At 44.6% G+C, this 26355-nt stretch overlaps 2 protein-coding genes across 11 annotated transcripts in view; one reads left to right on the top strand and one right to left on the bottom strand.

Moving 5' to 3' along the window:
- Positions 1 to 352: 352 nt before the first annotated feature.
- Positions 353 to 23328, top strand: GTPBP2 (GTP binding protein 2). Of its 7 annotated transcripts, none has more exons than XR_006733255.1 (14): positions 447 to 643; positions 2516 to 2542; positions 2834 to 3018; positions 3387 to 3495; positions 3691 to 3888; positions 4188 to 4362; positions 4525 to 4744; positions 5148 to 5283; positions 5421 to 5479; positions 6272 to 6443; positions 6873 to 7037; positions 8544 to 8642; positions 9405 to 9455; positions 22674 to 23328. XR_006733255.1 is itself a non-coding variant. In XM_045542037.1 (12 exons), the coding sequence occupies exons 1-12, from the start codon at positions 458 to 460 to the stop codon at positions 7438 to 7440; spliced, it is 1809 nt and encodes a 602-aa protein (XP_045397993.1). In that variant the 5' UTR covers positions 353 to 457; the 3' UTR covers positions 7441 to 8522. The 7 variants fall into 7 exon arrangements, 5 of the variants coding, with proteins under 5 accessions (XP_045397993.1, XP_045397995.1, XP_045397994.1 ...); XR_006733256.1 differs by lacking the exon at positions 22674 to 23328 and adding an exon at positions 12315 to 13442; XM_045542037.1 differs by lacking the exons at positions 8544 to 8642; positions 9405 to 9455; positions 22674 to 23328 and adding an exon at positions 7264 to 8522 and having other exon boundaries at positions 353 to 643.
- The window catches only part of POLH (DNA polymerase eta), a 37168-nt gene continuing 21035 nt past the window's right edge, over positions 10223 to 26355 (bottom strand). For 3 of the 4 annotated variants that reach the window (XM_045542033.1, XM_045542035.1, XM_045542036.1), the window contains 7 exons: positions 25259 to 25428; positions 22765 to 22868; positions 20731 to 20850; positions 20012 to 20135; positions 19407 to 19472; positions 14598 to 14767; positions 10223 to 12529 (listed from right to left, as the gene is read on the bottom strand). In XM_045542033.1, the coding sequence (XP_045397989.1) occupies positions 11644 to 12529; positions 14598 to 14767; positions 19407 to 19472; positions 20012 to 20135; positions 20731 to 20850; positions 22765 to 22868; positions 25259 to 25428 (1640 nt within the window). In that variant the 3' untranslated portion in view covers positions 10223 to 11643. The remainder of the gene's footprint in view (positions 12530 to 14597; positions 14768 to 19406; positions 19473 to 20011; positions 20136 to 20730; positions 20851 to 22764; positions 22869 to 25258; positions 25429 to 26355) is intronic. The other variant, XM_045542034.1, reaches the window with a different exon arrangement.

Raw genomic sequence — 26355 nt, 5'->3', positions numbered from 1 at the left:
ATTCTGAAGTAAGCCCTTCGCCGCCGGTGACCATCCCCACCGCAAGCCGCGGGGCTCTAACATTCCCTGCCAGGCCACAGAAAAAGACCCGCTCAGAGCGCGGGGACTGGAAACCAGACTACAGCTACCTCAGGCCTTTGCGCGCAAAGGCGCGCTCCTTGCCTACGCCCCCGAAGCCAGCCGCAGCCCCTCGCGCCGCGATGCCTCCTGGGAGTTGTAGGGCGGCGACTAGCTCTTTTGAGCAAGCTCTCAGGCTTGAGGACTCTATATCCCGTGGTGCCCCGCGGCTGTTTCTGACGCGACCCGGAGGCCAGGGGAGATGGGGGCGTGGCTTGCACAGGGCCCCACCCCGCTCTCCTCCCGCTGGCTCGACGCGGCAGTGGCAGCAGGGCCGGCGGCGGAGGCGGCAGCGGTGGCGGGGGGGAGGGGTCGGGCGGGGGGCTGGCGGCAGCGGCGGATGGACTCGCGGGTATCGGAGCTGTTCGGCGGCTGTTGCCGGCCTGGAGGGGGCCCGGCCGTAGGCGGAACCCTCAAGGCTAGGGGGGCCGGCGGCAGCAGCGGCTGCGGGGGCCCGAAAGGGAAGAAGAAGAACGGAAGGAACAGAGGGGGCAAAGCCAACAACCCCCCGTACCTGCCCCCCGAGGTGAGCACCTGAGAAGTGGCGGGGCAAGAAGAAACCACTCCTTCCGGTCCTGGGACTCCAGGGAGGCGGGACAGACAGAATTAATCCCCCCTTCCGGTGTCAAGACCCCAGGGAGGAGTGGTGCGGGAGGTGAACCCCTCCTTCCGGTCCCGGGACACCCAGGAGAAGGGGCAGAGAGACTGAACCTCCCCTCCGGTGTCAGGACCTCAGGGAGGAAGTATGAAGAGGGAGGACCCGTCTTCTGATCTAGATTACCCCAGGAAGAGAAGTGAGGAAAGGGGATTCCATACCCTTGGGAAAAGCAGAGTAGAACACCCCGACCCCTGCCTGTGCTGCCACAGGGGAAGGGAGACTGCATTCTCGGTTGAGGAGGCAGGCAGAGTAACCACCACTTTTTCTAAACTTGTTCCACAGGGAAGAGGGGAGTACCCGGGAAAACAGCAATATGTTCCCTCCCTGCCCTTCAGTTCACGCACACACACACCCAGAGAACAGTGAGGCTTAGTCCTCTGTCCCTTTGCCTTTCTTTTGAGGGGCAAGAACAGGTGTGTGGAGAAGAGCTTCCACATACCTGTTCTGTCTATCCTTAAGGCAGAGAATGACTGCTACTTTGTCTCTTTTAGGAAAGGAGGACCTAGGGGAAGAGCCTAAACCATTGGTTATCAAACTTTAGCATGTATCAGAATCACCTGGATTGCCAGCCCCACCCTTAGAATTTCTGATTCAGTAAGAGAGGGGTGAGCCTGAGAATTTGCATTTCTTACAAGTTCCCATGTGAGGCTAATGCTGCTGGTCTTGGGACCATCCTTTGACAACCATTGGCCTAAACTGTCATCCTCATACCATATTTCTGAAGCCAACCATCCCAATTCCCCATCCTCAGCAGAATGATAAAAAGGTTGCTGGAAGTTCTTTGTTGATAGGGAAAGATCTTCCTTACCCACAATGAGGTGGAGATTATGGGTAAATACCTGTTAGGGCCTGGAAGCCAGAGGGCCTTGAAGGGATGGAATGACGACAGGAAGGGAAGAGGAAAAATAAAATGGCCAGAGAGGAGTATGGAAATGCAGAATGGCAGAACAGGCAAATCCCATATCCCTTTGTTCCCAAAAGGGGAAGGCTCAGGCAACAGAGTATGTCTATGCTGTGCTACCACCTGGAGGAAGTAGAATAGATTATGGGGCGGACTCAGGATTTCACCTCAACCGAGGCATGAAGGTTAGGAGACAGAAGGTAAAGGCCATAGTGAGTCTGTTTATGGAGTCTGTCTCCTTCATTCCATTTTCCGAGTTTCTTCTGTTCATGTCAGCCCCAGCTTTGGAGCTCTGCTGCTCTCTCACCTGGGGCTCCTCTGTCATCAGACTTGTAGTGACCAGTGCTGAGCTCACCCTTTGGCTCTGGTCCAGAACCTCTTGCAGCCTCTTACTCTTGATGACATCAGCTGAGAGGGGTGGGCAGGAAGGAAATGGTGTCTCCCAGACCAGTGGCAAAGAAAGGCCTCAATAGCCTGGACACAGAGGAGACATAGACTTCTGGCAACAGCAGTCTGAGGCCCGAGGGAGAAGGAAGGGGTGATCTTGCATCTAGGAAGAATGTACTGTGCCTGATCAAAGAAAAGAGAGACTCAGGATTCCGTTCCTGGCTTAAATGGGTGACTCCTTGTGTGCTTATAGGCCTTGCCTTCAGGGAGGCCACGTTGGGGCTAAGTAGAGGGTCTTGTCTGCCACTGACCTTTGGTAGCCACTTGCCTAAGCAGGTGCCATTGGGGCTTCCTTCTCTCTTAAGTTAGCAGTCTGGGCCCCAGTGAGAATCAAGGGGAAGTAGGGATTGGGTCTGGATGGTGTGTGGTAACTGCCCCCTGTTTCTTTTCAGGCTGAAGATGGAAACATCGAATATAAAGTGAGTCTTAGGGTGGGGAGGAGCAGGGAATGGGGTAGGTTGTCCTTGCCAGCGTGGGGTGATTTCTCTGAGATCCTTCCAACTTCATATTTATAGCAGTTTAGAGCTGTGGTTCAGGGTAAGGGCTTTGTACCTCGTTTTGTTGAAGGGGGACTCACTGTTAGGGGGCTTAGGGATGAAAGGTTTAAGTGGAGAGGGACAGCCCTGGCCTTGCAGCAGAACAGGTGGGGCCCATATGGGTTTGGGAGGAACACCTCTAATTTCACCTCGTGATACCCCACCTGCCCTAAGCTGAAGCTGGTGAATCCATCCCAGTACCGCTTTGAGCACTTGGTGACACAAATGAAGTGGCGGCTCCAGGAGGGACGCGGTGAGGCTGTCTACCAGATTGGGGTAGAGGACAATGGGCTGCTGGTGGGGCTGGCTGAGGAGGAGATGCGGGCCTCCCTCAAGACCCTGCACCGAATGGCAGAGAAGTATGCTTCCCCTTCCCCCGCGATTCTCTTTTACCTCACTCGGGAGGCCCACGCAGACCCAGTCACCTAGGGCCTGAGGGGCCAAGGTGGGACTTTCCTTCTGCTGCCTTCTCACGACAAAGGGCTGAAGTGGGAGGGCTCATGTTCTGGTCCCCTCCTCATTGGACTTGGGCTTTTTTGCTCCTCAAGATGTGTGTGTGTGTGTGTTTTAAAGGGAGCTGTGGATGAGGGATAGATTGGAGGGTGGTGGGAAGTGCAGTAAGGTGTTGGGAGCTCTGCGGGAGGTACAGGAAAGCCATTGGTCCAGAGCCAGGCTGGAATAGGGGGAGTACAGGTGAGATATGGCAGCTGTGGCCTTGCTATGACAGGGTTGGAGCAGACATCACCGTTCTCCGAGAGCGAGAAGTGGATTATGATAGCGACATGCCCCGGAAGATCACTGAGGTGTTAGTACGAAAGGTCCCTGACAACCAACAGGTGAACTCACACCCTTCCTTCCCCCCATGTCCACACTCCTTGGGTGGGCCCTGTGGTGGCAGGCTGTCCCTGGCCCAGGATCCTGGGGGCTTCCAGTTCATCACTTGCTCCCTAAAGCACCTCACTGCCCTTGACCCAGTCTTCAGTGAGAGAGGTGAGAGATTGGAGACCTTACCTCTAGCAATTCATCCACAGTTCCTAGACCTCCGTGTGGCCGTCCTGGGGAATGTGGACTCCGGGAAGTCAACTCTGCTTGGAGTCCTGACCCAGGGAGAGCTGGACAATGGGCGGGGCCGGGCTCGGCTCAACCTTTTCCGCCACCTGCATGAGATTCAGTCTGGCCGAACATCCAGCATCAGCTTCGAGATCCTGGGCTTTAACAGCAAGGGAGAGGTGCATGGGATCAACGGGACCCAGTGGGGCCAGACTCTGAGGATGGGATAGTAGTGATGAAGGACATAGGATGGGGGCAGAGTGTGGACACTTTGGAATAGTATAGATGAAGGCTCTGAGGGGACTGTGAACAAGCTCTGTCCCTCTTAGAAAACAAATGGGGAATCAACTGAATTAAATAAAAAACAGGGCTCAGGGTTAAGAGGCAGGGTCACCTGCGGACTGGGTTAGGTCCTGGTGACTCTTAAAGGGTTGGGGAGGTTGGCAGGGGGCACTGAGAGCCCTGGGTTCTGGACCAGGTGGTGAATTACAGCGACTCACGGACAGCAGAAGAGATCTGTGAGAGCAGCTCCAAGATGATCACCTTCATCGACCTGGCAGGCCACCACAAGTACCTGCACACCACCATCTTTGGCCTCACCTCCTACTGCCCTGACTGCGCCCTGCTCCTCGTCAGTGCCAACACTGGGATTGGTATGAGGCATTGGGGCAGAGACAGGGCTGAAGGGGGGTGCTGACTCTCTCCTGCCCTGGGTCTCCTCAAACCCGGGAGCCATACTAACCCTCTTCTTCCCTCTCCTCCCTTCTGCCTTCTCACACTTCTCTCCTGCCACCTGCCTGCCTTCTCTGAGGCAGCTGGCACCACAAGGGAACATCTGGGGCTGGCCTTGGCCCTGAAAGTGCCCTTTTTCATCGTGGTCAGCAAGGTGGACCTGTGTGCCAAGACCACAGTAGAGAGGACAGTACGCCAGCTGGAGCGGGTCCTCAAGCAGCCTGGCTGCCACAAGGTCCCCATGCTGGTCACCTCTGAGGATGATGCTGTCACTGCTGCCCAGCAGTTTGCCCAGTCACCCAAGTAAGCCTGCCTCACCCTAAAACCCTGATCCACTAGGAAGGCTGCCACAGGGCCCAGGGCCCAAGACCCAAGAGTATAGGTGTCCCATCTACCAGAGCCAGACCAGTTCTGATTCAGTTCTGTGGGTTTTTCAGCTTGGGATTATGGGAGGGAGTCTTTGCTGATGCCTGGGACCTGGGGATGAAGTGCTATACAGGCATTTGCTGTCTCCCTTGAGCTTTGGGATGGGCTTCATGTGCCATGTTCCTTGGCAGGGCTTACAGAGGACCCAGCGTTCCCGAACCATTAGCAGGCAGGAGATAGAGGCCCCCAGCTGCCCAGAGCAAAGTTCCCCTATGGGGTCCTGGCCGCTGCCTCCTGTTAGGACTTTCTTCATCTGTCCACTCCATGCCTCCCTCTACAGTGTCACCCCCATCTTCACACTGTCTAGTGTGTCTGGAGAGAGTCTGGACCTCCTCAAAGTCTTTCTGAACATCCTGCCACCACTCACCAACAGCAAAGAGCAGGAAGAACTCATGCAGCAGCTGACGGAGTTCCAGGTATTTGGCCACCCAAACAGCCAGTAGGCTGGGGAACCAGAGAGGGCTGATTCTGACTGAGCCCAGAGTCTGTTTAGAGACTTTGGACCTGCCGGCCCTACTTGGCAGACCTTTGATACAGTTTTCTTTGGCTTTAGGTGGATGAAATCTATACAGTACCAGAGGTGGGGACTGTTGTTGGAGGGACACTTTCCAGGTGAATTGCCTTGCTTGCTACCCACTCCACTCAGCCCTCACCCATACACTCAGACACATCTGGCCCAAAGGAGGAGACCCTGGAGTTGAACAGAGCCCATATAAAGGATGTGCTTCTTTGCAGACTAGGCTTTCACTATCAAAAGAGCTGGAGAGGCTGGGTGTGGTGGCTCATGCCTGTGATCCTAGCAGTCTGGGAGGCCGAGGCGGGAGGATCACTTGAGCCCAGGAGTTTGAGGTTGCTGTGAGCTAGGCTGGACACCATGGCACTCTAGCCCCGGTGATACTCTGTCTAAAAAAAAAAAAAAAAAAAACACAAGATGAGCTGCAGAGGGCTAGTCTGTTGGGTTTTGAGGGAAGAAACAGTATTGCTGCTTGCTGGGAATCTCCAGGCCCCTGAGGGAGAGGTGTGGGTGTTGGGCCCCAGGAAGAAAACCAGAGTGTATTCAGCTGACTTTATCTCAAAGTAGGGAAATGAGAGGTCACTTAAGACTCTTTCCAAAGCAGGGGCTGGAACCCAAGGGGATAAACCTGCCCCTTCAGGACTCAGGTGTTCAGTGTTGTCAAACCAGCAGGTGCCTCTCTGGCAGCCATCGCCACTGGCCTTTTCTGGTATTAGCCTTCTGACTCTGAACTATGGCAGTCTTCCCCGCTACAAGTCTGAGTTTAGGGTTCCCTTTCCCCACTTGAGGGACTCAATCCCAGAAGGGAAGGAATGCAGTGAGTGACCCCAGCAGAGTAGTGGGTAGAGGGACCTAGGCTGACACTGTGCCACCTGCCCTCTGGGCTGCAGTGGGATTTGCCGTGAGGGGGACCAGCTGGTGGTGGGCCCCACGGATGATGGCTGCTTCCTGGAGCTGAGAGTGTGCAGCATCCAGCGCAACCGTTCTGCCTGCCGTGTGCTGCGAGCTGGTCAGGCTGCTACGTTGGCCCTCGGGGATTTTGACCGTGCTCTGCTTCGCAAGGTGAGGTGGGTGGGTGGGTTGAAGAGGGAACACAGCACACCCGCTACTCAATGAGCAGCACCCATCTAAGGTGCTTCAGAGAAACTCAAAGGAAACCAAGAAGCTTATGGTCTAGTTACACAGACTGTGTATAAAAATGGTTCAGAGTAATATGACGCACATATCACTAGATATGAATCACTGTTGAGCAACACGAGTGTCCAGGACTCTTAAAAATACGAAGCATTAGAAGGGTGAGAGGACATGGGAGGTGGGTAAAGAAGGGTTCCTTTTAAGAGGGAGTTTTGAGTATTGACTTCTGTGGTCTTTGTGTTTGTAGTGTAGAGGAAGAGGAAATTCAGGAGCTGTAAGAGGGCGTGGGCGTGGCTGGGGAGGGAGAGTCTAATGCTAGGCCTGCCCTTCCTGGGCCTGGGGGCTGTGCCTCCCCAGGGCATGGTGATGGTGAGCCCCGAGATGAATCCTACCATCTGCTCAGTGTTCGAGGCAGAGATAGTCCTGCTGTTCCATGCCACCACCTTCCGACGAGGATTCCAGGTGACTGTACACGTGGGCAACGTACGTCAGACAGCAGTGGTGGAGAAGATACATGCGAAGGTGAGAGAGACCCAGCCCTGCCCCATCTCTCCAGAGAAAAATCAGAATTCTCCTGTCTCCAGAAAGGAGGGAGGCCTGGCCCCAGACTTGGAGAGATTTCCCTGATCCCACAATGGGAACAAAGCCCCACTTAGGGTGGGTTGCACCCTAGAGGGTGGAGAGCCAAGGCTGGTAGAGAATGGGATGGGAGGCACTGGCCAGGGCAGTGACCACTTATCTGCTGCAGGACAAGCTGCGGACAGGGGAGAAGGCAGTGGTACGTTTCCGCTTCTTGAAACACCCAGAGTACCTGAAGGTGGGCGCCAAACTGCTGTTCCGGGAGGGTGTCACCAAGGGCATCGGCCATGTCACTGATGTGCAAGCCATTACAGCAGGAGAAGCTCAAGCCAACATGGGCTTCTGAGTCCTCCAGGCTTGGACAGCTCTGTTGCTGTCCCTACAATATATAAGGTGACTTCCGGCCATGCTGCCCCCACCCCACTGGCGGCTCTGTGTGTTAGTAGGCTAAGGAGAGAGGGGTGCTGTCTGCCACTTGCTCCCGTCACCTTTCTGGAGAGGTGCCAAGCTTGGTGTGGCCAGGGAGGGGCAGTCCTGAGGGAGAAGACAGAATTCAGGGCAGTGCTGAGAAGCTGTGTGCCCACCTGGTTGGCTTATCAACCCTGGCAACACTGTGGCTTGTCTACGGAGCTGACTGCATCCACTGTCAATTCCTCGGCCCACTTTCAGGACTGGGCGTAATTTGTTGGTGTGGTCCCTGCACTTCAGGAATTGTCACCACTGGGGACGGCCCTCAAAAGCACTCCTTTTTCTATACCTCTTTTCAAGGCCATGTAATTGCCCATCTCTACCTGACTGTGGACAAAAGCTATCTGCTCCTGGCCATGTGGTGGCCCAGGGTCTGAAGAAATCACACAGGGACAGTGAATGGCAGTGCTCCCACCCTGTGCTGAGGCCTGAGGCCTCTTCCTCAGCTTTATCTCCCTTCCCTTCTTTACTCAAGGGCCATTTTCCCAGTTCCTCCTCTCACAGGCCCCACAGGTGCTATTTGTGCTGGCCAGGCGTGGGGCTGCCAGGCTATGGCTTGGCGTACCAAAGGTCAGCTGCATGTCAATCAGTGTCGTCCTCTCCTCTGCAGTCATCTGTTGGCTTTCATGCTGGATCAAATAGTACGTTTTACTTTCCCAGAACCACAGTTCCCCATTCTGCGACTCTCACCCGCCTTTCTGTTCCAACCTAAGCCCTCTCTTGTTTTAGTAATTTGTAGTGACCATCCCTTCCCTCTGTTGCAGGGAACCAGGAGGAAAGGGAACAATGTTGCCATATTTCCTACTCTTTAGGCATGGCCTCCCTCCTTTCCCTTTGTTAGTGTCCTGGGTTCCCATGGACTCAGGGATTTGTTGGTTGAGGTTTCTCTGCATATATATATATGTATATATATATTTAAATACACATATATATTGTACAGAATAAAAGTGTTTTATTGAATACACTGTGCTTATGCTTAAGACACAGGCTCAGCTTCCTTCCAGGGCGAGATGCCTCTCCAAGATAAGAGAAGAAAAACCCCAACATTGCTGAGCCCTGAATGTGGAAAGAACCCATCTGGTATCTCATCCGTCATTTTTCTTTTCCTCTTCCTCTCACAGGATCAATGGTCCATTATTGTAACAAAGTATCCTGCCTGTAAATTCTCTGGGCAGAGTAGAAGGTGAAACTGAGGGCTTTTCAGCTGAAATAAGTAGCTACCCTCTATTTGAGGAGTTAGTCACTTCCTAGTGTCATAATGGTAAGGAGCCCACTTCTGTGCCCTGTCAGAGATTTGGAGACTAGAGTGCTAACTACTTAAAGAGAATTTAGAGACAAATGGTAATCTGGTCCTCAAACTTTTCAGGTTTATATAATCTGAATTAGATTTTTGGAGCCATGAGGGCCACCTGGCCAAACCTTAGTCCCTCTTGCTGTTTCCACGTTCAGACTCCTTGTTAACATACCTTATGGACAGAGAAAGTAGGGCCCAAGGATAAAGTCAACAGCAAAACAGGGACTGCATTTTGAACATTGATCTGGCAAAAGAAATGTGATAAATGTGGCCCAAGGTCTTGTGTGACATTCTGCCTCTAGAGTATTAAAGTGATAGCTCCCCTACCATTCAGCCTCAGCTTTTTAAAATATACTGGTTTAACTTGCTACTAAGAAGCCTGTGGTTGAAGAACTTCCACCTATATCAGGAGCTAAGAGCTGTTTACTTCCTTCTGTATAGTTGTTGATAAACAGCTGTGAGGAAGGAAAGGTTATATTTGGCAGAAAGATACTGTAGCTTTCACCCAGCACTGACCTTTGCGTGTCTGTCTGCTGTTGCCTCCACAGACTCATTGCCAGTATGTTGGGGCAGGGCTGGTATTCCCAAGAAAACAGAAGGTATGTGGCTGATACTGTCTTTATTGGCCATCCACTACTCCTCCCACCCCACTCCCAAACTCTACCAGTTTGGGCCTCTAGAAGTCCAGTGAAACCTAAGTTTCTACCACATTATATTTTCTGTATGACTCCTTCATGCCAGTCCACCCAACTGTTAAAAATTTATGCAACTTGATCTGTATAGCTTCCAAAAGAAATAGATGCTTCATCCAGTTTGTTAACTTATCCTGGACTAAGAAAGGAAATTTTGGAAAATCACATCCCAGCGTTTAATGCGACATCTCCAGGAATTACTGAGCCACTCTGCTACATTAATGGAACATTTAGGGGGATAAAAATGTGTATAAGGCAGGTCGCCAAGGAATTTGTACTTTGCTGGATGGAGTGCAGTGGCATCATAGCTCACTGCAACCTCAAAATCCTGGGCTTAAGCCATCCTCCTGAGTAGCTGGGACTACAGGTGCACACTACCATGCTCGGCTATTTTTCCTATTTGTCATAGAGATGGGGTCTCAGAGTGTTGCCTGGGCTGGTCTTGAACTGACCTCAAACAGTCCTCCCACCTCAGCCTCCCAAAGTGCTAGGATTATAGGTGTGAGCCTCCACACCTGGACGATATATTCTTACTGTCCCCAGTTCTGGTAATCACATCTAAAGTTTTTCACAATATACATTCACCCAATGAATGTCAAGCACCTGTTATTTGTAAGGCACTGTGAAGAATTCTTGCCTTTAAGAAGCTACAGATCTAGTAGGAAAAGGCCATGTACATAGTGAATACAGTTCTTTATTGGATATTCAAGTGCCATAAAAGTAGAAAATATTTTTGGAGGAAAAAATAATGTTAGATCCAATGGTTTTCAAACCTTCCCCTGTTCTTCAAACTAAATACAGACTCCTCACCCATTTATAAATAAGCTAAACATTGGTTTGTGTATATGTATGGAAGGAGGGAGATGTACACTATTCTCTCTACCTACCACCACCAACTCAGTTCATCTTCAGTTGAGTTCCCTGTGTAATTCAAGCCAAAAAAGCTGACTTCTCACACATAAGAACGGAGATTAAAAATACAGTACTCTAAACATGGACAAGTGCCAAAAGCTACAATAATCAATTTAAAACCCTAAGCTAAATATTTATACTTCAGTAAGGAAGAGATGAACATGCCAGTAACCCCAAAGGTCCAAGCACTCACCTCTTAAGGTGAGTTTAAGGAAATGTTATTGTTCTCTACAAACCTGGCTGTTGGTATCTTCTAGATCAGTATTTCCAAACTTTAAGATACACACTGGGAGTCTCGTTAATATGCGGATTTGGATGCAGTAGTAGTGGTGAGGCTAAGACGATTGCTAACAAGTTCCTAGGTGATCCCGATGCTGCTGTTCCTCAGATCACACTCAGAGTAGCAAGGTTCTAGAGATGATCTAGTTTTGACTATGATTTACCAAATCTAAACAGAGTTCCCGAACTGGCCAGTGGCAGTCTCGTTCTACATTAGAATAAAATGCAGAAGTAGAATGGCTAACCAGTGGCTAGAACTGAGGCTATAATAGGGTTTACCTGTATGAGATTCAGCATTTATTGAGTAGCTTTTACAGAACCTGCCCTGCTCTAGTTACTACAGCGCTTTTAGGGATTCTTCACCTCACATTTTCCAACGGAAAATACGGAATTCTCGTCAAGGCATTATCTGAAATTGCCCCTGTCACCAAACTGGGGAGAAGTTGTTGTTTTTTTTAAACTTCTTGTTTTTTACTTAGTTCATTTTCTGTGCCAACTCTAAGTTGAAGATTAAAATAATCTGTAAGGTATTATATCAGTTTTACAGATGAGGAAGTAAAGAAAGTGACTTGCTCAAAGTCACTGCAATAAGAGGCGGAGAGGGCTAGGTTTGAAACCAGTCTCTTTTAGGCTTCAAGGCCCACATACTTTTTACAATATGACACTGCCTCCCTAAAAACTACAGATTAAAAACTCAATGAGAGGATGAATTTTTACATCTCTGTCAGCAATGGGATTAGAATCTATGTCTGTGAAGAGATGGGAACCTTAATCTGGCACCTAACTGGATTATTTTGTATTAAAATTTTCATAAAGTTATGGATTTCCCTGAGAAGGGAACATATTTCCATGTCCCAGGTTACAGATAAAATATTAAAATCCTATAGCAAGCCTGAGGGCAGCACTAATGTGTTAATGGCTTAAAAAATGATTCCAATGTCTGCATGCCCTCAGACCTAGGCCGTTTATTACTGGAGGCCAAAGGGCTCTTGGGATTTCTTTTGCCTTGAGGAGACAAGGCAGGAACAACCTGGGGGTTTGAGGGCTGCAGGAAGGATTTCTGCAACTCCAGTGCAAAATGATAGTCCATGTGTTCTGGCATGTCCCATACTGGTAACAGGGAGCCACATTTCTCACAGGGCAGTTGGTCCTCAGCGGCTAGAAGACTTGGGGTGGTAGTTACCTTGTGAGCCACCCCTGGAGCAGACTTGGAAGCTGAAAAAGCAAGCATGCTTGGGCTGTTCTGGGTAAAATCCATCTCTGCAGGAGTTGCTTTAGAGGATTCTAGCTTCAACGCCCCTTCACAAACAGGGGCACAATCTGTATACTCTGTTGGAAAATGATTTGGTAACCCTTTAGAGTTGGACTGTAGATTTTGTGGAGGGAAAGGAACTGAAGAATTATTAAGCTGCTTCAGGTTTTGAAGCAGACTTTTCTGCTTAAAGAAGGGTTCCGTTCCTGTTGTTCGACTGGTTTGGAAAGGTAATGACTTGGATGGTGAATTGCTCGTGGGGGCCTGAGTGGTAACAGTAAAAGATGAAAGCGAAGCTTCTTTGACCTTCTGTTTTTCTGCAGCTTTTTGGAAGAATGATTCCAGAGAGGTGGTTGCTTTCTTAGTTGCTGTCACCGCTGGGTCACTTCCCTGGGTGTTAGCTTCTGAACTGGTGACTGGCACCTTTGGCAGAGAACTTGGGTCACTGCTCAAGAAGACGGTGATGTCTGTGCAAGGTGAAGGGGCAGAGGCAGCGAATTTGGTAGCACAGAGGAAAAGCATTGTGAGGGGAGGGGACCTGTATAGAAAGTAAAAGAACAAGAAGATTAGCAATAGGTCACTATTTCAGAGCTTAGGAAAGATTCAATTAATAAATGACTGGGATTCTGATTCTGCCACAAGAAGAAATCATTCCTTACTGCAGTGGTTCTCAAAATTTAACATGTATCAAATTAGTAGACCTGGGATGAACAGAGAATTTCAGTTTCTAACAATTGATGTTGCATCTTGAGAACCACTAACTTGAATGACCTCCCACCTTCTGACAGCTAGTGTTTTTATAAGATACCACTGCAGAGCTGCTGTAATTCAGGGTTGGGGGAAGAGATTTTATTCAGGGCAACAGAAAAGCTTTAGAACATTTAGATGGGAAAGACTTGAAAAATCCCTCTTAAGCTATTCTCTTGTTTTTAAACAGGGGCACTACCTCACCCTAACTGTGACAGACTTTCCATTCTGGAATTTCTGGAGAATGAAATTCCACAACTGCTTTTGGTTACCAATCCCAGTCTTAGAAACACTTGTAGAAATTCCTGTCATAAAGTTCCTTATTATGTCTAATCACCCAAATTTTCACAAGCTGAATTTCAAAAGATGAAACATGCTTTTAGATACAGGTTTCTCAATGAGGTAAGGGTAAATGCTATTTTAAAGTAATTATGAAAGTATTCCACTATCCTCAGATTTCATCCTTTGGAACATTCTTATAATTAGCTAATTTTGATGCCTCCCTGCCAATAAATGTCACATATCGGTGAGTAGTGTTTGTTATAGTGTCAATTTATAAGTTTTCAAATTTCATATGACCATAGTATCACAATTGTCATTTGGTTCTATAAAACTGTTCAATATTACGGCCGGGTGCATGGCTCATGCCTGTAATCCTAGCACTCTGGGAGGCTGAGGCAGGTGGATCGTTTGAGCTCAGGAGTTCGAGACCAGCCTAAGCAAGAGCGAAACCCCGTCTCTGCTAAAAATAGAAAGAAATGATTTGGACAGCTAAAAATATATAGAGAAAAAAATTAGCCGGGCATGGTGGTGCATGCCTGTAGTCCCAGCTACTCGGGAGGCTGAGGCAGGAAGATCACTTGAGCCCAGGAGTTGAGGTTGCTGTGAGCTAGGCTGATGCCACAGCACTCTAGCCCGGGCAACAGAGTGAGACTCTGTCTCAAAAAAAAAACAAACAAAAAAACTGTTCAATATTTGAAAATAAATATTATCAAGAAATAAAACTTAAGTAAATTATTCCAAGTAAAGAACAAAGACTCCAACTTTGGAGACCTCATTCTATTATAGGTCTGTTCATATAATAGTAGTGCCAATATATTTAGATAAGTAATAACTTAGGGCATTAAATTTTGATTTTTAAAAATAATCTTCAATATACATCTGTAAGTGAGCAACCAATTTATCTTTCTCTCATAATTATATTTCCATTGTGAATTTGGAATACTTTTTTTTATGTAGCAGTAGGCTGTTAAATAAATAATTAAAGGATTCCAATCCAGGAAATCATTAATATCTGAACAGAAAATGAACGTGCTCCAACAAAAAGAGGCTTATATTTCATGACCAACAGAAATGAAGTTTATTAATGAGTATGACATTTGGTATAATACCATTGGGGCTTGTAACTGAGTTGGGATGTTAGATAGAAATTATCAACAAATATAGGTCACTTTCATAATCAAGAAGGATGCTTTTAAGATAGAACAGTCAAGTAGTTGAAAGAGAAGTACCCGAATGCATTCTTGAAACCCGAGCTCTGTTCTCCAAGTGCAACTGGTCATTTCCCCAACTAAAGCAAGCTGATACAGGCAGAGGTAGTATTGGTTCCTTTGCCTTCTAACCACCCTTGGGAACTGTAATATATCAAATGTAGGCAAAGAACCTGTAGCTGGGCTGCCTTGTTCCTGAGGTTGCTGCTGTTTTCTCTCACTTAGTGCATAACCATTCCCCTCTGTAATAGGTGCTGCTAGTCTGAGTCACAAAGTGCCTAACCCTGATGGAATAGCTTGGATACCCACTAATTTTAGAGCTAGGACAGGACACAAGTCTTTTCTAAGATGAGCTAGAAGAAAACTCACCATTCAGTTTGGATTCCAGAAGTATTACAGTTCTTGATAACAGCAAATGCATCATGGCTCATCTTGTAAGCATCATAGCGGGTAAGGGCACAGCAGCGGCGTAGGCTGCTGAGACGTTTGTCTCCTTGCACACGAATGCTCACAGCCAGTTGAGTAGCCACCCTGTCATTCTGGTGAGTGGAAAAAGATTGAGACCAGAAATAAAGTTCCAGGAGCATCTGAATTCTATATATGGAAATGTATGAGAGGAGATTAAAAGAATCAGGGTGACAATAGTTTGGAAACACTAAGCTTAAAATTCAAGAATATAGTGTCAGTAACCAAACGAGGCTGTTTATTCCAGCATCTAATTCCTATAAGCTACAAATGTATACTGAGTACCTCTTATGCACAGGACACTGGATTAGGTACTCTGAGGGATGCTAATAGTGTACTACACTGCAGAATCACATTTTCTGAATAAAAATCTGATCACATGGTTCCACAAAAAGTTTGTTATTTCTGGGTGTAAAAAGTAATCAGAAGCCGGGTGCAGTGGCTCACGCCTGTAATCCTAGCACTCTGGGAGGCCGAGGCGGGAGGATCGCTTGAGGTCAGGAGTTCGAGACCAGCCTGAGCAAGAGAAAGACCCCATCTCTACTAAATAATAGAAAGAAATTATCTGGACAACTAAAATTATAAAGTGAAAAATGAGAAAAAAAAGTAATCAGAAATAATTTGGGTGATGGGATATTAGAATATCTAACATATTTTGACAGGTGATGGGAACAGAATAAATGAAAATGGAACTCCCTTGAATGTTTTTAATGGTGTCTAAGCAGGAAGATTATAACAAATACCTGTAATACTATATTCTGTTTTGTGAATGAAGGAAGGATTCAGGCAAGTAATTGTCTGAAAGCTAGGATGTCAAGATTGCATGGTGGTTCTAGTCTTCAATCCAGTCTTTTTTCTGCCCTGATGCTCTGATGCTTAGTAACAGCATACGTTTTCACTTCTTACAACCCATCTAGAGAAGATACAGTATAGTGAGGCTGCCTGTAGAAAGCAAGATCACTGACTCACTTCAGTGAAGTCTAAGCATCTGAATGGTGTTGTTGCTCAGCAAACTGAGAAATAAACGTCAAGGCATAGGGACCCCTCAAAAATCAAATGATGTTAGTGAGAAGAAATACCCCTACGGCAAATGAGCTGAGAGCACAAATTATTCTGGGGGTAAAAATACAGTTGTGCAGATTGATTTACCTTGGGAGAATAAAAATTGGAATTACAAAGGAGTCCTTGTTGACTAAAATCATTCAGCTATAACTGCCTACAGTGTATGTCTAGACAGTGCCTAGAGATGAAAGAGAATGGCATAAAGTCCAGGCCCTCAGGGATCTTATGTTGTAGTAGGAGCTAGAGCTAATAAATAGATAGGCATGTAACAGAAATGACTACACAGATGAGTGGTATGAATAAAAGCAGAGTGAGGCAAACAGTGATGGAAGCTGCTGGTGTGATAGGCTGACTGGGGGAGGCCTCCTGGAGAAGGTGAGATTTGAATAAAGCGAGGAAGCAAATTTTAATATATGAGCAAAGAGTCTCCAGGGCAAAGGAACAGCGAGTGCAAAGGTGCTAAGGTGACAGCTTACTGGGTGTGTGAGATAAAAGGGAATGAGGCCAATGGAGCAGAGACTAGAGTAGAATAAGTGGGGGAAAAGATAGGAGATAAGGTCAGAGAAGTAGCCAGAGACCAGATCATATTTGGCTTTATAGAATTAAAAAAAGGAAAAAAAAGCCTTAAATGTGAAGGAAGGCACTGACTGGAATGTTTTAAACATTGAAGTGACAGGATCTGCTATGTCCCGAATTCTTTTTGGCCATAAAGTCCCTTGAAGCTTAAAGACAAGATTAATTTTCAGAGATCGCCACTATGTTGCACTGGATATAAGGTGGGAGGAAAAGTCACACAGGCTTATAGAGAGATGAGAACCAGGCGCCACCTAGTGGGCAAAGTTGGGTAGGCTGACAACACAACTGGGGTCAAATCCCTCTCTGTGTTGCCAACCAAAGGAATAAACATTCACCACCAATTCCAGCTAAAAAAGGGCAAACGAGCAGTATTGGACTATTCTTGACAGTATAGAGTTGATGTGCAGAATGCCAAGACGTTTCAAAAGGAGAGGATCCATCAAATAATACCATTAGGAAAGTGAAAAGAAAACCCATAGAATGGAAGAAAATATTTCCAAATCATTTATCTGATAAGGGACTTGTATTCATATTATAGAAAGAACACTTAAAACTCAATAATAGGCTGGGTGCGGTGGCTCATGCCTGTAATCCTAGCACGCTGGGAGGCCGAGGCAGGAGGATCGCTTGAGGTCAGGAGTTCGAGACCAGCCTGAGCAAGAGCAAGACCCCATCTCTACTAAAAATAGAAAGAAATGATTTGGACAGCTAAAAATATATACAGAAAAAAATTAGCCAGGCATGGTGGCACATGCCTGTAGTCCCAGCTACTTGGGAGGCTGAGGCAGAAGGATTGCTTAAGCCCAGGAGTTTGAGGTTGCTGTGAGCTAGGCTGATGCCACAGCACTCTAGCCTAGGCAACAGAGCGAGACTCTGGCTCAAAAAAAAAAAAAAAAAAAAATCAATAATAAAGAGACAAGCCAATTTAAAAAAAGGAAAAGGTCTCAACAAACATTTCTCCAAAGAAGATAAACAAATAGCCAATACGCACATAAAAAGATGATTAGCTTTCAGAAAAGGTAAATCAAACCATGAAAATACCACTTCACACCCACTAGAATGGCTAAAACTTAAAAAGACAGTAACAAGGATGTGAAAAAAGTAGAACTCTCTTACATGATGATAGGGATGTAAAATGGTGTAGCCATTGTGGAAAGCAGTCTGGCAGTTCCTCAAAATGCTAAACAGTTAGCCATGTGACCCAGCAGTCATACTCTTAGGTATATACTGAAGAGAAATGAAAACATATGTCTACACAAAAACTTGTACATGAATGTTCATAGCAGCAATGTTCATAATAGCCAAAAAATGGAAACAACTCAAATGTCTATTTACCGATGAATGGATAAACAAAATGTGTTGTATCCATACAGTAGAATAATTTCAGTCATAAAAAGGAATGAAGTACTGATACATGCTACAATATGGGTGAACCTTGAAAACATTATGCTAAGTGAAAGGTTTCAAGCCAGTCACAAAAGGCTACATATTATATGATTCGATTCCATTTACAGGAAATGTCCAGAATATTAAGTACATAAAAGCGGAAAGCAGATCAGTGGGTCCCTATAGCTGGGGGTGGCTGGAAGAGAAATGGGGAGTGACTGCTAACAGGTACAGGATTTCGTTTTGGGGTGATAAAAATGTTCTAAAATTGATTATAGAATAGTTGTAGAACTCTGGAATATCCTAAAACCACAGGACTGTATGCTTTAAGTGGGTGAATTTTATGGCATATAAAGTGTATATCAATAAAGTTGTTGGAGAGGAGAAAGAAACTAATCATCAGATATCTAATGTTTGACTTAATATTCTGTCTTTAAAACAGCCACTACTTCTAGACTAAAGAAGCCAGTAACATTAGGAAAAAAAAAAGTAACATGGTCAGAAAATTAAAAAAAAAAAAAAAAAAAGGTTCAACACATAAAGAATAAAACTGGTTGCCAGGGATAGGGTGGGGGGAAGAAAATGGGGAGATGTAGTCAAAGGATACAAAGTACCAGATGTGTAGGATGAACAAGACTAGAGATCTGATATACAACATGATTGTATTAGAGATTTTTATTAAAGAAACCAATTTTAGCTGCTCTTTTCACAAAAGAAAGTAACTATGTGAGATGAGACATGTTACTTTGCTGTACTGTAGTAACCATTTTACTATCTATAAGTATCCCACAATATCATGTTGTAAACTTCAAATATACACAATAAAATGTATTTTAAACTGCCATTCCTCTGTCACATGGACTAAACATTAAGCCTAATAATTTACAGTCCAGTCTCTCAGTGTCCTCCTCATGGTGGAGGCCACTGTATAACCAGGGTTGCAAGAGGAGTTAGATAAGAAAATCCACAACATAAGAGGCAAATGGTAATGAGAGAGACGGGTAGAGTTAGGTCTTATGTTTGTAGATCCAAGCTTTCGAAGATTATATTGAGTTTTATGGGCCTATCTTGAAAGAAGAGAAAAGATTTCTTTCTTTCTTTTTTTTTTTTTTGAGACAGAGTCTCACTCTGTTGCCCGGGCTAGAGTGAGTGCCGTGGCGTCAGCCTAGCTCACAGCAACCTCAAACTCCTGGGCTCAAGCAATCCAACTGCCTCAGTCTCCCGAGTACCTGGGACTACAGGCATGCGCCACCATGCCCGGCTAATTTTTCTATATATATTTTTAGCTGTCCATATAATTTCTATTTTTAGTAGAGACGGGGTCTCACTCTTGCTCAGGCTGGTCTCGAACTCCTGAGCTCAAACAATCCACCCACCTCGGCCTCCCAGAGTGCTAGGATTACAGGCATGAGCCACCATGCCCGGCCAAAGATTTCTTAAAATTTCCTAGGCTCACGCCTAATGGGTGCGGTGTGCACCATCTGGGGAATGGACACGCTTGTAGCTCCGACTCAGGCAGGGCGAGGGCAATATATGTAACTTAAACATTTGTACCCCCATAATATGCTGAAATGAAAAAAAAATTTCCTAGGCTGATACCTTTTTCTATCTTTGTTCCTCCTACTCCATAAAGAGCGCTGATATTTAAATCCCAAAGCCCACCCCAGGAATAAAGAAAGAAAATCTTACATCATTTCGGTCTTTTTTCAGTCTTTCCTCTAGTTCCTGGGCTAACTGCAAAAGCCACCATTGTACCTAAAAAAAGTATTGAGACTTTAATCTTCATTTAAGTACTCTAGGTCTATTATAGGACTAGAGAGTGGATTTGTTCAGTTCTCTCCCAAACAGAACTGTGCATCAAAGTTTCCCCCATAACCAGGGGATCACCAGAGCACAGAAATCTTCTCAGTTCTCTGTCCTGCCTACCTCAAGATTTTCACTTTCTTTTCCTGCTGGCATGCCATCAGGTGAATTTCAGGCATGTTCTAGCTCTGAGAAAAAGAAAAGACCCAAACTTGAGGCACAATACCCTACGCTTTCCAAGTTTCCACCTACTAAAAAACTGAGAAATTCCATTTTTAACTTCAGTCAGTTCCATTTTATTTCTTTTTAGATGGAAGAAGGAAAAAAAAAGTGATAGATCACAAGTTAAACTAGTCAATTTTCAATACAAGAAAGGAACCTCTGTTCTCTTCATACTTTATAAAGGTCTCATCTAATCTATTAAATCATCCACAGCTACCAAAATCTAACCCTTTAAAAGAGGCAGTGTTCTGTTAAGAATACCGGCTTACCTGTTCCCGAGTAGACAGAGCTGTTTTTCCTGGGAAGTTCTTGCTACAGCCAATGGTTTTGGGTAGTTGCCTGGGTTTAACTGGATCATGTTCAATCCCTCGGCACATGGCATATAGCCAAGACCTAATAAAACCAGCAAACAACTTTAAGGTGGAAGTAAATGATTAATCTGTGAAAACAAAACAAAACACCTATATCATATTACCCTTTTATCGTTTCCATGAAAAGGGAAAAATCTGTCCAAATCTGACCTCTGACAGAAACCCCTGCCCTTCTCAATGAATTCCAGTGCGATATATTGGCAAACAGAACAAGTGGTTCTGCTTTCTAAAGCCAGGTCATCATTTGTATTTTTTGAAAAGGGCCAAGCAAGCCATCGATTCATGTCCCCAAGTTTTTTTGTGCTTACTAGGCCCTTAAACACAAGGAGTTTAAGCGAACATAACATCTTAGCACACGTGAATGATGGACTTAGTAGTATATACCCAGGCATCAAAGTAACAATTGCTATCTATCAACCACCCAGGTATGTGAAATAACTACTCTAGACTAATAGGCCACAGTGATCTAATATTTTAAAGTAAGAAGGACCCGTGAAATTGCCTCAAAAAACAAATGTTAACCTAAAGATAGGTCTGGATTTTACTAGATGCTTTTGTCTATATTTGAACCTAGCAACTCCATCAAGGTTATGATTGAAAATAGATAAATCACTTACCCATTCTTCTCCCCAAAATGACTCTGGAGTTGAGATTCAGTGAACTGGGTCAGCTCACCCATGTATTCTACCCCTAGGATTTCAATGACAGAGGCCCCTAGCTTTCCTCCAAGACTACGGCTGATAACAAAGGAGAAAAAGAATTGACAGATCACATCATAAATATCTAGTTGGCAGCAAACATAAGACATTCTGCTTTTGTAAGCAGCTCTCCAAAAGACTCAGGAAAAATGAGAGCATGTATTAACCCTGTAGACTCTTAATTTTTCAGCTTAAGATTATCTGGGAATTCAAATACTCTGGGAGTTAGGACCTGAGAAGAAGATTAATGACATAAACAAAAAAAGTTATTAATTAGCTGTCCAGTCAACAGCTTATAAAAGTTTCAATTGTACAAGACCTATTGTCACATTTGGGGATTAAAATTCCAAACCCAAAAAATTCCCTTTCATGGCTAAAACTTTACTTAAGAATATGTAACATAGGCTGGGTGCAGTAGGGGACACCTATAATCGTAGCACTTTGGGAGGCTGAAGCGGGAGGATTGCTTGAGCCCAGGAGTTCAAGAGCAGCCTGAGAAACATAGCGAGACCCCATCTACAAAAAATAGAAAAATTAGCCAGGCATGGTTGTGCACACCTATAGTCCCAGCTGCTAGGGAGGCTAAGGGAGGAGGATTGCTTGAGCCCAGGAGTTTGAGGTTGCAGTGAGCTACAATGATGCCACTGCACTCTAGCCTGAGCAATAGAGCAAGACCTTGTCTCAAAAAAGAAAAAAAAAAGTAAACTATAAATATAAACCTATACTTAAGAATATGCTCAAAATTCTTTAGCCTGGCCTTTCAGGCTCCTTATAATCTGTCCCTAACCCATCTTTTTAGTCTATTTCCGTTACTTACCTTCTCAATATGGTCCAGCTAAACTACTGTATGTCCCAATTCACTGAAAACACCATATACTTTCCCCTCTTTGTGCTAAAACATTCTCCAAATCAGTATTGTTTTACAATTCTTGTCTGACTCTCCAAATTGTGTCAAACCTCAAAACAAAATCCCATGCCTATTTTATAAATTCTCACATTACTCTCTTCCTTTGTGAACTTTGGTAACTACCTGCACACTTCATTTAGCAATTACTCATATGCAGTCTTGTGATAGCACTTTTATTGTTGCTTTGAACCATTATATCTTGTCCCTTGAACAATATTCTAAGTGGCGAGGCACAGTGGCTCACGCCTGTAATCCCAGCACACTGGGAGGCTGAGGCAGGAGGACTGCTTGAACTCAGTTCAAGACCAGCCTGAGCTGGCCTATTTTTTCTATTCTAAAAATAGAAAAAATTAGAGCCATGGTGTGCACCTATAGTCCCAGCTACTCAAGAGGCTGAGGCAGAAGGATCGCTTAAGCCCAGGAATTTGAGGTTGCAGTGACCTATGATGACGCCACTGCACTCTACCCAGGGCAACAGAGCGAGACTCTACCTCAAAACAAACAAACCAACCAACCAACAACCCAAAACAAAACTAATGAAAAACAATATTATAAGCCCTTGTGAAGGACACACAATTGGTAGGCACAACCTTGTTATACATTTGATTTGGCTTCTCTCTATTGCCTACTTCAGGAGCAATTCAGCAGCCATGAACCTCTTGATTTGAAATTAGAGGAAAGAAAAGAAGTAAAATTGCTATTTATTTGTTATTTAATAACAGACTTGAATAGAAAGTCTAGAGGGAAGTTAAACATACAGCTAAAACTTGGTTCATATTTTAAAATTCAGGATACAGTACTTGCCACCGATAATACAGAACTGAAGGTTCATTAAGAAAAAAGTCTCTCATCACATAGCAGGCAGTGATTTAAAAAAGAGGGAAGAAAAAGTCTCAGTTTTACAAAATTTTCTGTGTTGCCGCCCTTCTAACTGCCTGGTACCTATTTTTCCTAGCTCCAATCCTTCATAAGGAACAGAGGAAACTACAACCAGAGTGTCTTTACATGGATATGAGTGAAATTGAAGGTGCTCCCTGAATACTTACATTTTGCGAATGGGCATTTGGCTAAAGAGCTGTGGGACTGACCCATGTGAGACAAGGGTCTGACGGTTCGGCTTGTTTAGTCCACAAGCCAGTTTTGCCAGGACCTGGAAGCAGGAAAAGTGTAAAACTCTCATTACTATTAATCCCCCAAGTTTGTGAATGTTGAAACACATACACAATGCTTAAGGGCTATAAATAATGGTTTCCACACTAAAAATACAAATAAAACCAGAAACTTAAGACATCTCTAAAACTTGGAGTCTCACAACATTCTTAGTGGAAAACATGACACATTATCATTATCCTCATTGTTCTTCCCACATCTCTTCCATTCTTGGTTTTCCTTTAGCCATTTTCCTCCTCCATCTATTCCCTGAGCTCCTCCCACTTCAAGAGGTTTAAAAAGTAGGTGTAGAAGAAACTCAAGTAAGATGCATTTCTCAGTGTGTCCATATAAAAATGCTGAAACAAACTTGTTTTACCCTATCCCATTTATTTACATTTCTTGATTTATATAGTCTATTTTTGAGACCCCGATTTAATACAGATTATCATACTTTAGTATCTGCTACACAGATTGGGCTCCAAATAATCCTCTAATAGCAAATACCTTATATATAAACAACACTGAAAAACTTTTTTTTTTTTTTTTTTTGAGACAATGTCTCACTCTGTTGCCTGGGCTATTGTGCAGTGGCATCATTATAGCTCACTGCAACCTCAAACTCCTGGGCTCAAGTGATTCTCCTGCCTCAGCCTCCTGAGTAGCTAAAACTAAAGGTATGTGTCACCATGCCTGGCTAGTTGTTTTTTGTTTTGTTTTGTTTTGTTTTTTAATTTTTCTGTAGCAACAAGGTCTCCTTATTGCCCAGGCTGGTCTTGAACTCCTGGCCCTAAGTGATCCTCCTGTCTTGGCCTCTCAAAGTGCTAGGATTACAGGCATGAGCCACTGCACCAGCCTCTAGAACTCTTTACAAAGAGTAAAGCCACTTCAGTGTTATCATTTTGCAAATTATAATTGATAGGAAAAATATAAAATCATTCTTTAAATTCCTTAGAGAGATTCTTTTTACTTCTTACCTGAGAATAGAGATATTCTTTTGGAACTTCTACTAGGCAACATTTCATCTCGTTTAAATTTCACTGGGACTATTGTTTCCTCTCCCTCTATCCAACCAGAAAACAAAACAAAAAATTTTGCTGGGAAGTTTGGCAATTTTCCTCCTACTGGAGGGAGGGGAGAAGGTAGCCACCAGAGATAATCTGTCTAAATATTGAGTCTTGGTCAGAAAGGGATGAAGGTCCCAGGTCCTCACTGTACTTTATTCATAATTAATCGTAAAGCCATTTATTCTGCCTCTGAATTGTTGAGAATTGTTTGTGTTCTAAATGAAAATAATGGTCCAAATTAATAAAAGTTTACGGCCGAGCTTGGTGGCTCACGCCTGCAATCCTAGCACTCTGGGAGGCCAAGGCGGGTAGATCATTTGAGCTCAGGAGTTCAAGATCAGCCTGAGCAAGAGTGAGACCCTGTCTCTACTAAAAATAGAAAAAATTAGCTGGGCATGGTGGTGCATGGCTGTAATCCCAGCTACTCAGGAGGCTGAGGCAGGAGGATTGCTTGAGCCCAGGAGTCTGAAGTTGCTGTGAGCTAGGCTGACGCCACGGCACTCTAGCTGGGCAACACAGTGAGACTCTATCTCAAAAAATAAATAAATAAATAAGAGTTTACTATTCCATTTCTCTCATTGCTCTCACTAGAAAAGGGGAATAGGAAAACACAAAAAACAACCAGGCAACTTCACATAAGAAAACAAGATAATACAAAAGTATTCACCAAGTGAAAATAAATAGGTTAATATATAAAACTTGAAAAACTAGTCTCCTTTCTATAGGTAGTTCAATCATTAAGCAAATACTGTCATCCCTCAGTATCCACAGGGGTTTGGGTCCAGGATCTACCCCCAATCCAAACTCCAGGGTTGCTCAAGTCTGTTATATAAAATGTGTAGTATTTGCATATAATCTATGCACATCCTCCTGTATACTTTAAACCATCTCTAGATTACTTATAATCCCCAATACTGTACAATGTAAATGCTATGTAAATAGTTGTTATACTGTACTGTTTGTTCATTTGTATTATTTCTCGTTATTGTTTTATTGGGTTTTTTTCCACCAAATATTTGCAATCTGTGGTCAGTTGAATCCACAGATGTAGAACCTGCAGATATGGAGGGCTGACTATACTTTAAATGGAACTATATAAATAAGCATTTTCTGTAATTTTTTAGCCTGCTTTTTAGGAAAGTACATATTTAATGTCAATTCCCATGTTAAAGAATTACTTAAGCTTTTATGTGGGCCTCAACATGAATTTTAAGCAGAAACCCATTTAAAAGTATATGTGTAATAATTTAAATGTCCCGCTATCCTTAGTGTATTTAAGTAAAGATATGGCTATTTCTCTTTGAAATCTACTATTGGCCTTCACCTTATTATGTGAGATTCCAGCTGAACACTGAAAACCAGTCTGCTTCTCTATGGCTGCCCTCATTTCTTCCACAATCACTGCTCCCACGGTGAGCTTCAGGTCTGGAGAGGGCATGTCATCGAACCGGAGAGAATGAAGCCATTGAAATAAACCTTCTTTTCGCATCTTCTCTGAAAAAGTTGAGGTCACATTTAGGCATTTTTAAAAATCATTTAATTGTGCTATGTAATGCAGAAATGCTTAGATTTCAGGTATTTTAGATATGCACGTTTAGAAGACTCCATGGCAGCCAGTTTAGAAGATTGCTTGCAAGAAAGATCAGTTTCTCCTTCAGACCACTTCCAGAAGCCTCAGCTTCAGTAGATGCTAACCCTTTTTGCACATTTTCTTTTTTCTTAAGAGATGGGGTCAGACCAGGCTCAGTGGCTCACACCGGCAATACTAGCACTTTGGGAGGTCAAGGTGGGAAGATCGCTTGAGGCCAGAAGTTCAAGACCAGCCTGAGCATGAGCAAGACCCATCTCAACAGAAAATACAAAAATTAGCCAGGTGTGGCGGTGTGTGCCTATAGTCCCAGCTACTCAGGAGGCTGAGGCAGGAGGATCGCTGGACCCCAGGAATTTGAGGTTGCTGTGAGCTACAAAGATACCACTGCTCTCTAGCCCAGGCAACAGAGTAAGACCCTGACTCAAAAAAAAAAAAAAAAAAAGAGAGAGAGATGGGATCTAGCTAGGTTGCCAGGATAGACTGACTCAAACTTCTGGGTGCAAGCAATCCTCCTGCCTTAGCCTCCAGAGTAGCTGGGACTACAGGCACACACCACGCCTACATAAGGCTGAACCTTATGGTGCTAATAGGTAACAAATATTTTGTATTAATGTCATCTTTCATGAGCAGTGATTTAAAAAATACATTTTCTCTCCGTAGTTCTATTGCATTTTCTTCCTTGTACTTCCCCTTGGACATCTCCAAGAAATCTATTGTTATTCAATTAGAAACTATTCATAATTAATTCAAGCTTCAATATAAACTTAAATTAGCATTTACGTACTTTTAGAGGCTAGTTCCAGTTGAGTAGCTTAAAATCCATTCAGAGG

Source organism: Lemur catta, chromosome 2, assembly GCF_020740605.2.
Source record: "Lemur catta isolate mLemCat1 chromosome 2, mLemCat1.pri, whole genome shotgun sequence".
Lineage (NCBI taxonomy): Eukaryota > Metazoa > Chordata > Mammalia > Primates > Lemuridae > Lemur > Lemur catta.
Note: the sequence above shows the minus strand (reverse complement) of the source record. Positions and strands in the feature narration are given on the sequence as shown.